The sequence below is a fragment of the Trichechus manatus genome, unplaced genomic scaffold, assembly GCF_000243295.1.
Source record: "Trichechus manatus latirostris isolate Lorelei unplaced genomic scaffold, TriManLat1.0 scaffold00041, whole genome shotgun sequence".
NCBI lineage: Eukaryota > Metazoa > Chordata > Mammalia > Sirenia > Trichechidae > Trichechus > Trichechus manatus.
Genome location: NW_004443977.1, coordinates 1053404 through 1071672, shown reverse-complemented (window position 1 = coordinate 1071672; position 18269 = coordinate 1053404). Strand labels below are relative to the sequence as shown.

Here is an 18269-nt window from a genome sequence, read left to right as displayed (position 1 = left end):
TCTAAAAAAAGTGCATACCTCGATTGACTCTTCCTTTCACAAAAGATTTCTCTGTAGCTTGTGATGCTGTTTGATAACATTTTACCTACAGTAGAACTTCTTTCAAAATTGGAGTCAGTCCTCTCAAACCCTGCCACTGCTTTATCAGCTAAGTTTATGTCATATTCTAAATCCTTTGTTGTCATTTCAGCAATGACAGCATCTTCACCAGGAGTAGATTCCATCTCAAGAAACCATTTCTTTTGCTCATCCATAAGAAGCAACTCTTCATCCGTTAAAGTTTTATCATGAGATTGCAGCAATTCAGTCACATCTTCAGGCTTCACTTCTAGTTCTCTTGCTATTTCCAACACATATGCAGTTACTTACTCCACTGAAGTCTTGAACCCTTCAAGGTAATCCATGAGGGTTGGAATCAACTCCTTCCAAACTCCTGTTAATGTTGTTATTTTGACCTCCCCCCCTGTGAATCACGAATGTTCTTAATGGCATCTAGAGTGGTGAATCCTTTCCAGAAGGTTTTCAATTTACTTTGCCCAGGTCCATCAGAGGAATCACTGTCTATGGCAGCTATAGCCTTACAAAATGTATTTCTTAAATAATAAGACTTGAAAGTCAAAATTACTCCTTGATTCATGGGCTACAGAATGGATGTTGTGTTAGCAGACATGAAAACATTAATCTTCTTGTTCATCTCCATCGGAGCTCTTGGGTGACCAGGTGCATTGTCAATGAGCAGTAATATTTTGAAAGAAATCTTTTTTTCTCAGCAGTAGGTCTCAACAGTGGGCTTAAAATATTCAGTAAACCATGTTGTAAACAGATATGCTGTCATCCAGGCTTTGATGTTCCATTTATAGAGCACAGAGTAGATTTAGCATAATTCTTAAGGGCCTTAGGATTTTCAGAACAGTAAGTGAGCACTGGTTTCAACTTAAAGTCACCAGATGCATTAGCCCCTAACAAGAGAGTCAGCCTGTCCTTTGAAGCTTTGGAGCCAGGCATTGACTTCTCCCCTCTAGCTATGAAAGTCCTAGATGGCATCTTCTTCCAATATAAGGCTGTTTTGTCTATTGAAAATGTGTTGTTTAGTGGAGCCACCTTCATCAATTATCTTAACTAGGTCTTCCGGATAACTTGCTGCAGCTTCTACATCAACACTTGCTGTGTCACCTGGCACTTTTATGTTATGGAGCTGGCTTCTTTCCTTAAACCTCATGAATCAACCTCTGCTAGTTTCAGACTTTTCTTATGCATTTTCCTCACCTCTGTCAGCCTTCATAGAATTGAAGAGAGTTAGGGCTTTGCTCTGGATTAGGCTTTGGCTTAAGGGAATGTTGTGAATAGTCTGATATTCTGTCCAGACCACTAAACCTTTCTCCCTATCAGCAATAAGGTGGTTTCACTTTCTTATCATCTGTGTGTTGGGTGGAGTAGCACTTGTAATTTCCTTCAAGAACTTTTTCTTTGCATTCACAGTTTGGCTAATTGTTTGGTGCAAGAGGCGTAGCTTTCAGCCTGTCTCGGCTTTTGACATGCCTTCCTCACTAAGCTTAATCATTTCTAGCTTTTGATTTAAAGCGAGAGACATGGGACTCTTCCTTTCACTTGAACACTTAGAGGCCATTGTAAGGTTATTAATTGGCCTGATTTCAGTATTGTTGTGTCTTAGGGATTAGGGAGGTCCAAGGAGAGGGAGAGAGATGGGGGGAAGGCCTGTCAGTGGAGCAGTCAGAACACATACAACATATACTAAGTTCACTGTCTTATATGGGCATGGTGCATGGCACCCCAAAACAATTACAATAGTAACATCAAAGGTCAGTGATCACAGATCACTATAACATATATAATAATAATGAAAAAGTTTGAAATATTTCAAGAATTACCAAAATGTGACACAGAGACACAAAGTGATCACGTTGTTGGAAAATGGTGCTGATAGACTTGCTCAACGCAGGGTTGCCACAGACCTTCAATTTGTAAAAGACACCGTATCCACGAAGTGCAATAAAATGAGGTATGCCTGTATTCTTCCACACACACCTGTCCCTCTCTTTATTGGGTTTTTATCCTCTGCCTACAAACATGCTGCAATCATGCCTGTTTTAAGAGTGACCCTCTTCTTAATACCACCCCCCTCCCATTTCTTTCATCTTTCACCTAGATACTTCTCTTCATCCTCTCCACATTTCATTTACTCCTGAGTCTCTTACATTATGGACTTCTGATCTAAACAACTTTTAGAAACAATTCTCACTGAGCTCCTCAGTGATCTCTTCGTCACCAAATTCAATGCTATTTTCCTCAGTTGCATCCTCCTCAACCTCTGAGTAGTTTGATGCTGTTGAGCACCCCAGTCTTTCTTGAAACACCATCTTCCTTTGGCATCTGTCTGTATGTCTTGATTTGTCCTCTTCTTCTCAAGATTACTTCAAGGAGTCTTTTGAGACCGAGACAGCTCAGCTTCCTGTGTCCCTTGTCTCCTCAGCCTCTGCTTCTGTTTCCTGTGGCCTCTTGGCCCTCGGGCCTCACGCCCGCATCTGCCCTGCTGGGGCAAGTGTTCCAAAGCTCTTTAGCTCCACCAGTATAAGTGCCCGGAGGCACCCCACTCCGCCAGAAAGCCTCCTGCACACAGGCGCCCAGCTCCCTCGCTCCGTGGGTCGGCAAGCCCAGCTCCACCGATAAGTGCCCGGAGGCACCCCACTCCACCAGGAAGCCTCCTGCACACAGGCACTCAGCTCTCTCGCTCTGTGTGTCGGCTCCAGTGCCGTCTCGCACTGGTCTCCTGGTTCTGCTGCTGCTGGCTCTCTGCTGCTGCCGCCTCTCTGCTGCTGTAGGTTCTCTGCCGCTGCTGGTTCTCTGTCACTGCCACACATCCATCCATTAACAGCTTCAAAACCGCTTCCACATTGTAGGTATCTGTTAGAGCAGCACCCCACTCTCTCTGTACCAAATTCTGTCTTAGTCATCTAGTGCTGCTACAACAGAAATACCACAAGTGGATGGCTCCAACAAAGAGAAATCTACTTCCCCACAGTAAAGTAGGCTAAAAGTCCAAATTCAGGGCGCAGCTCCAGGGGAAGGCTTTCTCTCTGTCGGCCTTCTCATCAGTGTTTCCCCAGACTAGGAGCTTCTCGGCACAGGGACCCCAGTCCAAAGGACATGCTCTGCTCCCAGCACTGCTTTCTTGATGGTATGAGGTCCCCCTCACTGGCTAACTTTTATCAGAAGTATACAGCTAGGTCCTTCTTCCTAGTCTGTCTTAGTCTGGAAGCGCAGATGAAACCTGTCCACCATGGATGACCCTGCTAGTATTTGAATACTGGTAACATAGCTCCCAGCATCACAGCAACAGGAAAGCCCCCACGGTACAACAAACTGACAGACGCATGAGAGTGTCTAAGGGTAGTGTACTCAAATATAATTTTAAGGTATGAGCCTGAAAATGCACACTGCAGGCTTCTAGCAACATGAGGGAAGTTCCTGGTATCACTCTTTGACTTTCTCAACTCTACCGAAAAGAGGATTCAGTATCATTTGTTTCTGAAATCATTTTCACATCAAAAATGTTTTCTAAAGCACTCCTGCCTTTAGCCCTATTCTGGCTTCTATAAAAACTGAGTTGAATAGACATATTTTCCATCCACCTGGAAATCTGCATTTCCTGTTTATGGACTTCATGTTAGATTATAACAAAGTTCACCATAATAATCCCCAGATTGCCTGTATAGCTCAAAAAGCATGTGATTTGACATCTAACCATGAAGGAAATAGAAAGTTGATCTATGATTTTTTTCCAACAGGAGAAAGGGATATTTTTTAAAGTATTTATTAGCTAATTATATTTTGATAGCAAAAGGACAGGAACTAGTTTAAATCCTTCCTTTTCAAAGCAAGTGTTGTTTTCTGTCAAAGGTAGTTTTCTAAAATTGCACTAGGTGGCAGTAGCATTCTACTTTCACAGGTATATTGATACCAAGTAGTGTTGTTTTTCCAAAAATGGATATGTTCTGAGAGTCCTTAGATGTTTCTTTTAATCTTCCTGTCTCATCTAAGTAAGCATATTTGAATATTTTTGTAGTTCAAACTAGGAATGTATTCAGAGAAGATGAATGGCCTCTACGTGCCTTCACTACCTATTCTGGAGCTGAGTACCCTATGGTTCCGGTTATTAAATTCAAGTAGACCTTTAAATGTCATATTATACTTGGCCAAATGTTGCTTGATGATCATGTAATAATTCAATTTCCTTATTCTTTGTTATCCTTGAATTTTTGAACATTTTCGGCCTTTCTGACCATTTAGATGCATGTCACAAAATTTATTTTCTTTTTAGAATGGAGACTTAACATTCTTAATAGCAATAGTTATAGGATTTTTATTTCTTTTCATCCCTACTCTCCATCAAACCCGTTGCCACAGAGTCAGTTCTGACTCATAGCAACCTTATAGGACAGAGTAGAACTGCCCCATAGGATTTCCAAGGCTGAAATCTTTACAGAAGCTGACTGCCACATCTTTCTCCCGTGGAGCGGCTGGTAGGTTTGAACCACTGACCTTTCTGTTAGCAGTCAACTGCTTAACCACTGAACCACCAAGGCCCTTTACGCTCTCCATAGTTGATGTCAATTCTCATGATTTTCCAGGGAATAGACAATAAAACATACAAAATTCAGATATTAAATAATATATGCCTTATTAACTGCTCCCTATGTGCCAGACACTTTGCTAAATGGATTGTCTCATTTTTTTTTCTTCTTCGCAACAACCCTATAAAATAGTACTATCATTATCCCCATTCTACAGATGAATAAATTGAAACATGGAGAAGTTAAGTAACTTGCCCAAAATTACACAGATGTCCTAACTTTGGAACCTACACTCTTAACTCATATGCTATTTTCACTATTTTTACTGCCCAGAAGTTTAAATAGATGGACCTTTTTCCTTTTACATTTCCTTCACTTTTGGGCAGTGAAGTGAACATTTTTTTTCTATTGATAGTTCTTAGTCATTTCCTATGTGGTGCGTGCTCTTGATTCTAAGGGCACAAAGTACTAGAGAAATGAATAAAACCAGTTGCCATCAAGTCAGTCCAACTCATGAGGACTGTGTGTCAGGTAGAACTGTGCTCTGTACGGTTTTCTATAGCTGATTTTTTAGAAGTAGATCACAAGTTCTTTCTTCCTAGGCACCTCTGCATCAACTCAAACCTCCAGCCTCTCAGTTAGCAGCTGAGCATGTTAGAAAGGAAATAATAACACTTCTTCCTTCCGTTCCTCCCTAAAGGGAATACCCAGTTCTTAAGATAAGACCTTGAGCGTGGGGTCAATTAACTCTAAAACTTAGGTGGCAAACCTAATTTGCTTTATTTCATTTGAATCATAGTATATTAGAATGCAATTAATGATGTTGTTTAAATGGAATACTAGGCTACATAACCTCTCCAAAGTGTCTTCCAGGTCCATAAAACTATGATTCTAAGAATTTTATCATTCAGAACTCTGAAAGAGACTCTATCCACTTCACTTTGTAACTTAAGGGTGATTTTTTTTTTCTAAGGGTTAGCTGAAGTATTATGTATTAGAGAATATTAACAAATGTTAAAAATACTGCTAAGAGCATGTTGATCATTCACAAAAAGCACCATGCTAATAATATTTGGTACAGTTATTAGCTACCATTCATTAGAGAGTAATTTCAGAAAACACAACGCATTCAGTGTCTGCAGTGAGGAGTAAAGGCCAGATCTGTTCAGTAACACCCAACTCAGTGTTAAGAATATATAAATACTTAATCTCTTTATCCCTTAGAGAGTAAATTATATACTCTTGGAGGCATTAATTCTGTCAGACCTTTGGACCTCACTGAATGCACTGAAGCAAGAATTCTAAATGATTCTATCTTGGTCTGAAATTTAACTTCAGCTTCTAGAAGCTCCCAGCATTCACATAGGCTTAGAGATCTTGATTGTCTTGTATTGTAAATAGTGCATAAATTTCCAAGCATGGCATCATGTGGGGGCAAAAGTATCTCCAGATTCGTCAGATTCGCCTTTGTTTACCAAATTAAGTGTTATAGATAGTGTCATTGAAATAAGCTAGGAATGGACTTACAGCTTCATTTAAGGGATTGTCGTGGAGTATACACTCATGTGTTTTCAATGTATAGAGGAGTATTTCTTCACTTTTTTCATTTCTTATTCCATCTCTAGATTTTCTGTGAAGGAATTTTGGTGTGTGGGGTAGGAGTGGGGAACTCTGTGGTGATTGAAGGGAGAGATTTGGCCTAATATGATAAATATAAAGGGAGATAGAAAAGTGGAAAGAATGAGAGAAAGAGAAGAAAGTCTACATGTAGTCCAGCATGTTCTGGCTATCAGTCCATGGTACAAAGGTGGAACAAGTGTGGTCCCAGCCTTCCCACTGCTTGGTCTTGGAATCATTAGATCACAGTCATCATCTGTTTCTAGAACAAGATGGGGTAAATCCAAGGGAAAGGCAGGCAGTTGTGGTTTTTGTTGTTGTTGTTTTAATCAGCAAAATAGTTATATTGATAAACCTACGAGGAATCTGTCCCTCAGAGCTCCTAACCCACCTGACACTCTGGACTTGGCCTGGTCCTGACTCTTACTATACTTCCTTTCCATTTTTTTCCAAAAATGGAAAGTATTAAAACTGTCCCCACCACTAATAACTCTTAATGTTTCAGTTTTACAGTTTGGGAATTGCAAGCCGGCAGTAAAAGCATCCTCTAGGAATCTGGCCTCACAGCCCTCCTTTGAGAACTCAATCATGGCTTTGAACCTGCTAGTACATAGATGGAATACATTTAATTTCTAGTTTGTGTTTCACTGAGCCACTTTTTCACTAACTTCCATGTGTATGCCTTCTGTTAGCCACAATGAAGGTCTCATGCGTAAACTCAGCAACAGAACTGATCAGAGCTCTGTTCTATCTGAATTTTTACAAGGAAAATAGATCCAGCTAACCAGAGGTGAGCCTTGGATCTAAGCAGTCAACTAGAATAGGGTGTCCTGTGGACGCTACCCAAAATGGAGAGCTGGTCTTTCAAGTCCAATCCAATATCCTCAAGGAAGTTAAAGAGTCAGTGCCAACAGACTAACTAGACCAGTAGAGACAGAGGACTCCCTGAGACTATCGCTCTGAGACAGTCTTTAAACCTCAAACCAGATATATCCCCTGAGATCACCTTTGAGTGAAATAGCAGAGCGGCACACAAAATAAAGAATATTACCCGTAAGAGAGGTGCTCTATTTAAAAACCGTCTGTATGAGACTAAAAGGTCAACGTCTACTCTAAAGCAAAGATGAGAAGGTAAGGGGGCAGGGAAACTAGAGTACTGGAAATGGAACAACCACAATACAATTAAAGAGATTGCTGACACACGTGAAAAATGTAACTAATGTCACTGGACCACTTGTATGGAAATTGTCAAATGAGAACTTAACTTGCTGTGTAGACTTTCACAAATGACACAATAACATATTACTTAAAAAATAAGAGTCAGTGTTAAAGAAACCTGATACAAACTTAAAGTTCAAAGTGTGAGAGCCAAGAGTCAGGAATGAGGTGAAACTTGACTGAAGTGGGAGCGAGTCAGAACAACTGAGGATGTTCTAGATAGAATGATTTCCAAGAATACCATTGTCTTGCATTTCAAAGTTACAGACTGTGCTGAGGAGCTGGAGGAAGGGGAGAGAGTGCAGAGGGGTGGTCTCTTGAGTATTCTGATTCTGTTATTCTTCTGTTGCATTCTACAGATCTAGATTAAATGCTCAACGATATAAAATAATAATGTCTAATATTTCTGATGTGATTATGAGCAAATAGAAAACTTTTTGCACCCCCAGCTTGTTATTTTTATTACTTGGCACTCCAAGTCAAAGAAGCAAAGTAAGGAAATATGTATACTTAATTTCATTAATAAAGAAAAATTCCTCAAGGATTTACAGTCTGCAGAAGAAAATAGGTGTTTTCAACAACTGTAACTAAAAGATAGTACCACAAGGTGGTGCTCACTCATTAAACTCAGGCTGTTGTTCAAGAAGTTTCCCGTCATGTTCTGAATTTTAGAATACAAAATATGAAATGTTATTTATTTATTTTTGCATTTTTCTCTTAGTACAAGTTTTCTTAGCACTGAAATACAGTGAGTTTTTTAATTTAAGCTAATTAGTTACCGTGTGCCTTTTTTGGAGGGGAAAAAATTCCAGCAGTGTCACTGTTGTTTTGCTCTAAAGATCTTCCATTATATAATTTTTGATCTGCTAGGTGGCTCAAAATATTTACTTCTACCATGCTCATTTTTTTCTTTCCTTTCCTTTAAACTCAAGACGGTGCAGCATAAGCTAGCAGAACTGAAAACACACATTTGTGTAACCAGGGCTTTTGTGGACAGCTGTCTCCAGCTGCATGAATCAAAACGTCTGGACTCTGCCACCGCTTCCATGGCGAAATATTGGTATGCGTGCTCAGTAATTAAAATGTGGTGTTTGCTCAGACTGTTACGGAATCCTGCCAACATTAAACTCAGCCTTGAGGGTCTTAAAGGAAGGAGGCTGTATAAATAAAAAATAGCAGTAAGAACCTTTTTTAAAAAATACTGGAAGGTTCCACTAAGCCTATTTATAATGTGCTAAAAATTGCTGAGGTTGGTATTTAACCCTTGTTATTGAAAATAAATTATTAAGCGACTGAAGAGGGATGACTGATTAGTTCATTTAAGTAATAGTATATTTCAAATTATCTGAAGAAGAATGGCAGTATAGTGAGACTGAGACCGAGAGAGAACAGTGAGACTTGTGAGTCCTGAGATAGAGTCCCAATTCTTTCATTAAATAACTATGATCTGGAGCAATTCATTTACATAATTCTCTCTGGGCCAACTTTTTGTTATCTGTGAAATGAGTGAATTGGGCAGGATTTTTTTGTTTAAGATATTTTCCAGATCTAAGAGAAATTCCATCAACAGTAGACTGTCTAATCAAAAGTTGCACCAAAAAAAAAAAAAGAAAAAACCCAAACCCGTTGCCATCGAGTTGATTCCAATTCATAGTGACCCTACAGGACAGATTGGAACTGTCCCATAGGGTTTCCAAGGAGTGGCTGTTGGATTCAAACTGCCGACCTTTTTGGTTAGCAGTCTAGCTCTTAACTCTGCGCACATGCCCTATTAACTGAAAGGAAGAAACATCCTATTAAGTTTAGAAAGACCTTCAGTTGAATTAAAGACTGTTAAAGATGAATTAATTGAAAAATGATCCCTATAAGGTTTTTATATATTTTAAGATGCAAGAGCATGCAGTTTAAATCAGATTTTAAGTGGGTTTAGTTTCCTGTTTTTTAAAAAAACATTCTCACATCTCACTAACTCAGAAGTAACCTAGAAAAAATTCCTGTCATTAATCATTAACTTCTGTTCATTTCAATCAGAAATAGAATAGGGGAAATATGCAAAATAGTGCTTTATATAATGATTCTAAAATAATAAAATTGTCAGGTTGAAAAGTGATGTGAAAATACTAGGAACGTGTACTTTTGAGGAAGATATTTTACATTTATATTTACAGAAAGTTCTCTGATTAGTGGAAAAGGTGTAAAATAAATATTTTTAAGATAGAATATTTTTGGAAAAAGAGATGTTTGGATTAGATTGTTCTTTAGAAACACCAAGTTTATACACTTACTGGTATTTCACATTAAAACAGAGGGAGCAACTAGTTACAGCCCAGTAACTTTTTCACTAAAATACTAGCTAAATACAAAAATTTATAGAATTCCAACTATTGCCCCCAAAGTCTTGTCTATTAATCATTAGATGGTTACTGTATTTCTTAGGAACATCCTCACCTGCCCTATGGCTTGGGTTAAAAAGTAATTTTAAATGGGAAATTGTGTCTGTGCTTGTCTTTGCTTTATGTTTCCCCTTATTGAAAAATAAGTTAAAAAGAATTTTTAATTTTTTTTGCATGTTAAGCTGAGTCAAATACCTACCAGTTGTCTTATGGATTTTAATGGTAATTACAACTGTTGTGATAAAATCAGAAAAGAGTTTTTCTCAAGTACCTCATGTTGATATAAATGTACTTCAGGAATGATAATCCCCAAATAATTTTTTAATAAATTTCCTGTTTGATGGCATGTGCTTTAATAGTCTACTCCCTTAGGTTTTCACTTTTACTTTCAGTTTATTTCTGAAAAGTCAGAATGCTAAAAAAGTTATTATTATTTTTTTTTTACAATTATTGAAATTCAGAATTGTAACTTTCGGATAAGAGGTGACATCTTTGGAGGAAAAAGATATATTACAAAGGTAAAAAGGAAATAGAGGGCTGAGTAATCATGTGGTTAATTTGGATCATCTAGATAATGTAAATAAATTAGACCAAACACAAGTCAACTATATCCTTCTCAAGCCTAGGATAGCCAAAAACATAACAATCTAAGCTGTGGACATTCTGTTTATAGCTTTAACAAAAGCCTAGCCAGAAATATAATTCATGAAGAATGTATTCTTTATGTAACAGTTCTCCCGAAATTTATTTCATTGTAATTCATGTTCTCTTCTTTGGTCAGCTAATATGTTGTCTCAATTACTTGGTAAATGTGTGCATTTAAACAGTCCTAAATAGTTTATTTCCTGACTATGAAGCACCTCATGAAAATCCATTTAAGATGTTCCTTTTCTGCTTTTTATTTTGGTCACCTAGGGCATCTGAGTTACAAAACAGCGTAGCTTATGACTGTGTACAGCTCCATGGAGGTTGGGGATACATGTGGGAGTACCCGATTGCAAAGTGAGTATAGCTGTTCTGTTGCACTCTTCTTGATGGTCTGAAGAAAAAGGAAAATTTCTGCATTGTTATTTGTATGGAGGGATAGGAGGTGGGAAATCTTTGTGTTTTTAACCATGACTACAGAGTATGTTCGAGCAAATGAAAGTAGCTTTGTTTTATGGGCTTACCACTAGGATTTAAATATATTATTTTTAAAGAAAATGAAACCAGTATACTAAAGCTTAATGCTTGGCCTTATTTCAGTCTTGATATAGAAGTATAAATAACACCCTTTTTTTTAAGCTAAAAAAATAACACTACAGAAAAATTAATCTGCATATGAAAAAAAGATCTAAATTGCCATCTTTTAAATATTTGATTATTTATTTTGCTCCAAAAAAAATTGGTCAGAAGTATTTATTTTTTCCAAACAGAATTTGTATTTCCTTCAAATTAAATTACCATATATGCCCTTTTTCGTTGTGTTGTGTATGAATACTCTTGTTACTATCTTGACGCAGTAGCAATTTGTAAATAGGCTGTGTTCTTCTACGTATTTCTCCCTCCATCTCTGTACTTCTTTCCATGTTTCCATAATCTTTGGCCTCAGTTATCTCCCCATGGCATTTCTCATCATCACCATGAAAAAAGTTATTTTTTTCTCTGATTGAACCATGTTTTCAGTTTATAAAATTTTCCCAAAGAAGCTTTTGCTGTATATAGAAAAGTCCAATGTGGTTCTGAATCTGAGAACGAGAATGGTATGGGTGTCTAAAAACTTTTTCCAATTTTTATTTAAATGTAGAATATCTGGAGGAAAAAAATTATCGGACTAGTATTCAAACTGGCAGCCTAAGACTTCAAATTTATCATTTTGGCAAGCATAATTGAAAACAGTTTACTGTGCTTATAGTCCTTAGTGGGGAGAATAAATATAATATGAAAGTTATATTAGGTCAAGGACAGAAGCTCCAGCATAGATATAATGTGCTGATTTTCTTTTGCCATTGGGCAGTTCAGAAAGCTTTAATCATGGTTATATATAATTTATAACCTTTTATAAAAACTCTGCAACCACCAGGACTTTTTCCTGCTTTGGGAATGTAGGCATGAAGTAGCTAAATGATTTCTTTTTTTTTTTTAATGAATTCTTGGAGTTGGATTTTGTTATATCCTTTCAGAACTACTTCAAAGGGGCCTTAATCAGAAGCAGATTTTTTTTTAATCTTTCTATAGTAGTGAAATCAGAAGTAAACATTGAGTTACACTAGCACAGATTAAATCATTACTGTACATTTTCGTGTTTTATTCACAATATTCATCTGTCATATTCACCACATACACAGTGCTAAGAGAGTAAAATAATAATGGATGTTTATATTTTTCTACTTAACTATGCTGTTACAGCTGCTGCTGGGAATGTAGTCATGTAGTGGCTCGATGTTTGTCTAGTTTAGTTCTTGTTCTAAGAAAGGCAGTCGTCTCAATGGCCCAAGATTAGAGTGTGGCATATGTCTTGGTCTCTGTGTTTCTCAAAGGTGATTCCTTCAGGTCAGTAGCAAGCAAACATTGTAGCTTAATGGCTTATTTGAAATCCCTGCTTTCAACTGGAGATAAGGCATGGTAATCACCCTTCTTGGGCAGCTTGTTAATTCAAAAATTGTGTGAACCTTTAAACTAGACTGTCATTTCTCTCCCCAAATAGATAGGGAAGAGACTTTTTTTAAAGATGAAAAGTGAGAATAGCACCTAATATCAAAATGGTAATTAAACATGTAGGCAATTCTGTGAATGCATTGTATAAACTTTGATTTGATAGAGAAAAACAAACAAACATTTTAATTGGGTTCCTTCTATCCCCGAGATTAAGCTATGTTAGTTAATATATATGTTGCTGAGTCTTGGTTTCACGGAGAAAAAGAGGTGCTTTTTTGTTCTGTTGTTTTTGTTGTTTAATAACTCTGTCTTAGCATGTGGGTTTAGTTCACTCTTCCTCGTTAGGTTTGGGGCCTAGGAGAAGGGAAGCTTAGGCTTTGCCATCTCAGGACTTCTCTGCCATGCTAGAAGGAGCAGCCTGAGATGTAGAGCTTCGTCACTGTGCATGGTTAAACATTCCTTCTGCTGCCTTCCTCTGTTAATTTTGGTTGATAACTGAATTTAATTAGTAACCTATAAAAGGTCTACGTATCTCTGTCATTACATACTAGGTTGGAATTTCTTTGTGAAAAGAAAAAAGCCCAACCCAGTCCAAAAATGTATAAACACATTGGAATTGCTCAAGAAGGCTGAAATGCCAGGCAGGTCCTCAAAATGCTAGCGTTGGCTTTTGTGGGAAAGAACAGAATCTGTTTACAAGAAAAAAATATATATATGTTTCAAAACACAAATGTCTCTAGATTTTAGAAGTTTTATCGGAAGGTAGGTACTGAGATTTTAAAATTCCTTTGTAATACAGTAAATCAAGTCAGTAAATATTTACTGAGTATCTACTGTTTGCAATGTACCATGATGAATATGAAGAAGGGTAAGTACAAAATTGGTCATGTTTTTAAAGAGTAGGGACATTTAATTTGTCTTAAAAATTACATAAAAAATCTGACAGATTTATGCTTGGAAAAAAAAATGCCAGTAAATTCATGTACTAGGAAAGTTCAAAGCTCTAACTAGTCCTTAATGGGTGAGCCAATGAAAGGATTGTGATACAATAAAAAAGATACTTGCCAAACAGGCAGAAAGCCTACATTCTTTTTCCAGTCTGCGAATTATCTGTTACATGGCCATTAAATAGCAATTGTTGATTAGCAAATGTGTTAACCTCTCTGCACCTCAGTTCTTTTACCTGCAAAAGGATAATATTTATTCTCTCATATCTCAGCTGAGAGGATTAAATAAGATGAGAAAAAGTAAAAACAACCACACAGTGGCTAGGTTACAATCATCACTACCAAAAGTGAACTCCTCATTGCATTTTTTTGTGTTTGTCTGGCAGTGGATTCAGCTACTCAGTAATTTAACCCCATATATTACTTGGAGTAACTATTAATCATTTCCAAAAAATTAAGTAACTTGTTAACTTTATGGAAGCAGTATTTTCTAAAGTATCACTGTATACCCTTATAGGCGAGAGCAGTGGTAGGATCTAAAGCGATGCTAGAAAATATGTAATTTCTTATTTATAAAATGAGTGTATTTCAAGTTTTTTTTTTTGGAAACATTAAGTATAACAAGAAATTAAAATATTCCATGCATTTCTGAATCTAAAGCAGACTTTTTTAGAATGCTGTTGGATGTGCTCAATTTTATAAAATTAGATAAACATACTTACAAATGCTTTTTTGAAAAAATTTGTTATATCCTCAAGCAAACTAAAAACTATATAGATCATCATAGTTTTTTGTTTGTTTGTTTTTAACAGTTATCCCAATCTGGGATTAATGCCATACTGGAAAAATAAATATGTGCTAGAACTTTATTGTTTGGGTTTTATTAAATGTGTACTTTGAAGAACTTAATAGTTACCTAGTGAGCTAAACTTTACAATTTCTGATATTTTATTTATTCATTCAATCACATTCTGATTTATCCAGAGCTTATGTGGATGCCCGAGTTCAGCCAATCTATGGTGGTACCAATGAAATAATGAAGGAGCTGATTGCAAGAGATATCATCCAGGACAAGTAGACATCTGCCCACATCCTGGAATCCTATTACTGCTAAGCTGGTTTTAAATCTGCTCAAAATAAAATGCAGCCTGGCAAAGGGGAAATGCTAATCATTGTTTTGTATGCTCTCTCTATAGAGAAATAAATAAAATATAAATAGAACATTAACACAGTGAAAGAAGAAATCTTTGAATCCGAAGATGCTGAAATTCTTCATATAAGCTTTAACTTTTAACTTTTTATATAGTTAAAAGGTCAAAAAAAATTTATAAACGTATCACTAAAATTCTATAAAACATTATTGGTTAGCTCTTTAAATTTGAGGCAGAAATAATTTTGTATTGTTATACTATAAAAACATTAATAATATTTACAGCACATTAACTTTTAAAGGGAAAAAGAAATATAATTTAGAATGTTGATTAATTTCAGCTGTCTTTTGCTCCAAACTTCCCAGAACAGTGGTTTTCACCCTCCTACCCCACCCCTCTATTTTTAAGCAAGGGAACCTTTTCTTCAAACAAAAGCTTATGTAGAAAGTCCCAGTGTAATGCTGATGAATGCAGAGCTGCTCTGATTGAAGCAGTGTCTTCCTACCTTACAGCCTTGGAGTCCCTAACCCCTAGGGCTCCGCTGAGCCTTTTCCTAATCCCGTCATAAAATACCCTTGGTTGTCTCAACTACTGACATCTTGGCTTTCAACAGATTTCCATTCTGTTTAATTTATAGGAGAACACAGAATAATCTATCACCCTTTAATTCTGTGATATATTTTATAGATATCAAAGCAGTCAATAGCTTTTATTTTAGAACAGTTTATTTATTAATTTAACAAATACTTTATGTCTTCTCTAAGCCAGGCTGTTAAAAATAATGATAGTAAACAAAACTGGCAAGATCTCTGCTAATGAATAAGTGAATAAGCAAGTAATAATAAACAAGGTAGTAAATAAGTAACAAGATAATTTCAAATTGTGATACATGCAATAAAATAAATAAGGGAAGCACCTAGAAAAGTGAAGAAATGACATTTGACTTGAGATTTTGTAATTATCATAAAAAAATAAACCATTAATTTAATTTGTCAATTAAATTAAGTAATCATTTCATTAATGCGCTTGGCTGCTAACCAAAAGATTGGCAGTTCAAGTGCAAGCAAAGATGCCTCCGAAAAAGGACCTGGCGATCTACTTCTGAAAATCAGCCATTGAAAACACTATGAAGCACAGTTCTACTCTGACACACATGGGATCACCGTGAGTCAGAATCTACTGGACTGGAACTAGACACTGGAAAGTATCATTTCTGTACTTGTTTTTCTTTGTATGTAATGGTGAGACAGTGAATAAAGTGGTTTTTAAATGGAAGTAGACATATTGTTGTTCAGCTCAGAAAACCTAAGAATCTTATTTGCTATTATTGATACTAAACATTGTGTTAATACAACCATTACAACTGAATAGAGCAGAGGGCAGTTCTGTTCTGTCACATGGGTGGCTATGACTTGGAATCGACTCGATGGCACATAACAAGACCCTCACAGTTCCTTTTGCTTCCGTTACCAATCTTAAAGGAAACTAGATTTTAGGAACAAAACATCTCTAGAAGAAGAAGGAAATAAGCATAGTAGGAAAAGCTTAGTGGAAATCCTGGTGGCATAGTGGTTTAAGTGCTAGGGCTGCTAACCAAAAGGTGGGCAGTTGAAATCTACCAGTGCTCCCTGGAAACTCTGTGGGGCAGTTCTACTCAGTCCTGTAGGGTCAATATGAGTTGAAATCAACTCGATGGCAGTGGGTTCGGTTTTTCTGGGATTTAGGAAAAGCTTATTATGTACAGGTAGAACGATTTGAATGATTGGTCTATGAAACTTGAGCAGGTTATTTAACTTCCCAGGATTCTTTTAGACGCAAATAACAAAAGCAACCAAACCCAAGACAACCTAAGTATAAACTAAGGTAACAAGCGCCTAATTCTGGGGGCTCAGAACTGAAAGCAGGGTGATACTATTAAGAGAAAGGATACAAAAATGTTGGGCAGACCTAAGTCACACAAGCGCGCGCGCATGCGCACACACGTGCGCGCACACAGAGCTACCCCAGTCCGCTACAGCTAGGATTAGGTTCTAGTAATTTTTATACGTCAATACATCAGAGAGTGAAAGGATTTCTATGTAGGATATTTTCTCGGAATGATCTTCGGGATGTTTTCTATCTCTCCTAAGCTGATTTCTTTATCTTAGCAATTTCAGACTTGTCTTACATCCCCAAAGAAGGATGTGTTGTACCATAGCCTTAAAGCTGAAAGCAAAAAAGGGAATTCAGGGTGTACTTTATAACCTTGCATTTGGTTTTCATTTTTTAAACAGCTAATCTTTGTGTTTTGCTTGTGTGGCTTTGATTGTTGGCCCCTAGGGAGGCAACTTATCATCTGTATCTCCTGCAGTGCTGAGTGCTCAAGAAACGATAAATAATAATAATGCTCAAAAGAACAGAGCAGACCAACACAGCAAGAAGGCAACACTGTGTAAATAATTAATGAGGGTTAAAGAGCCTGAGTAATTTTGTTTTTTCACTGAGATTTTTAGAAACAGAATTATTGCTTTAAAATTGTATTTGCCCCTTATTTCTTTGACAGTGTAATTGAAAATGACAGTATGCAAAAGAAACTGTTTCGGTTTGTGATTTAAAAATCTAACTCTGCAAATCTTTACTAAATCTAGTAATTTTAGTAGTTTATGGCTCAGAGTATAAGATTTCTAGATTGTTTTTTCATATGTCAGTATTATTTTTGGCACACACAGCATTTATTTATTTGGAGCATTAGATTTGACATCAAGATTGAAACCAACTGTAGACTTACCATGTCTACTGCTTTAAAATAAATGTTGAAAAGAAGTTCTACTCAATTTTTAAAAGTCTCATTTTCCATTTTAAGAAAAGATTATGAAAACTTCGAACATACTAAAAAATACAGTGTAGTATAATGAACCTCCAGCTTCAACATTCATCAACATTTTGCCAGTCTGTCTCCCTCACTTTTTTTCATGATGTTTTTTTAAAGCAAATCCCAGACATGCTTTTCACACACATATATATTTCAAAATACATGTCTAAGTGATGAAGAATATTTTCACGTAACCACAAGGCCATTATCATACTTTAAAAACTAAGATTTAGTATATAATTCCCAGTTCACATTAAATTTTGCTTCGTTGTATCAAAAATGCCTTTTGTATCTGGTTTCTTCAAATTAGGATCCAAACAAGGTCCACAAATTACATTTGGTTGTATTGTCTCCCAAGTCCCTTTTCTTTTATAACAGTGCCTTTTTCCCCCTCATTCCTTTTAAAATTTTATTTTTTAAATTAACATACAGTAAAATCGCCCGTTTGAGTTTTAACATGTATATAGATTCATGCAACTACTACCACAGTCAGGATACAGAACAGTTCTATCACCCCAAAAATTCTCTCATGTCATCCCTTTATAGTCACACCCTCTCCACACCTCTAACCACTGGCAATCACTGAGCTGTTCTCTGTCATTCTGCTTTTGTTGTTGTGAGACTGTCATATAAATGGAATCATACAGTGTGTAACCTTTTGAGACTGACTTCTTTCTCTTAGCAAAATGCATTAAAATTTATTCATATCAAGTGACTCAATAGCTCATTTCTTTTTAAGCACTGAATAGTATTCCATTGTATTGATGTACCATTGTTATTCATTCACCTGCTTAAGGATATCTTGATGGCTAAGGATAAATAAGCAACAGGATTGTTGGGTCGCATAGTGTATTAGGGTTCTC

At 36.6% G+C, this 18269-nt stretch overlaps 1 protein-coding gene across 2 annotated transcripts in view; it reads left to right on the top strand.

Moving 5' to 3' along the window:
• Positions 1–17662, top strand: part of ACADL (acyl-CoA dehydrogenase long chain) — a 42839-nt gene extending 25177 nt beyond the window's left edge. The window contains exons 8-10 of one of the 2 annotated variants that reach the window (XM_023731241.1): positions 8360–8487; positions 10736–10822; positions 14389–17662. In XM_023731241.1, the coding sequence (XP_023587009.1) occupies positions 8360–8487; positions 10736–10822; positions 14389–14482 (309 nt within the window). In that variant the 3' untranslated portion in view covers positions 14483–17662. The remainder of the gene's footprint in view (positions 1–8359; positions 8488–10735; positions 10823–14388) is intronic. The other variant, XM_004376279.2, reaches the window with a different exon arrangement.
• Positions 17663–18269: the final 607 nt, after the last annotated feature.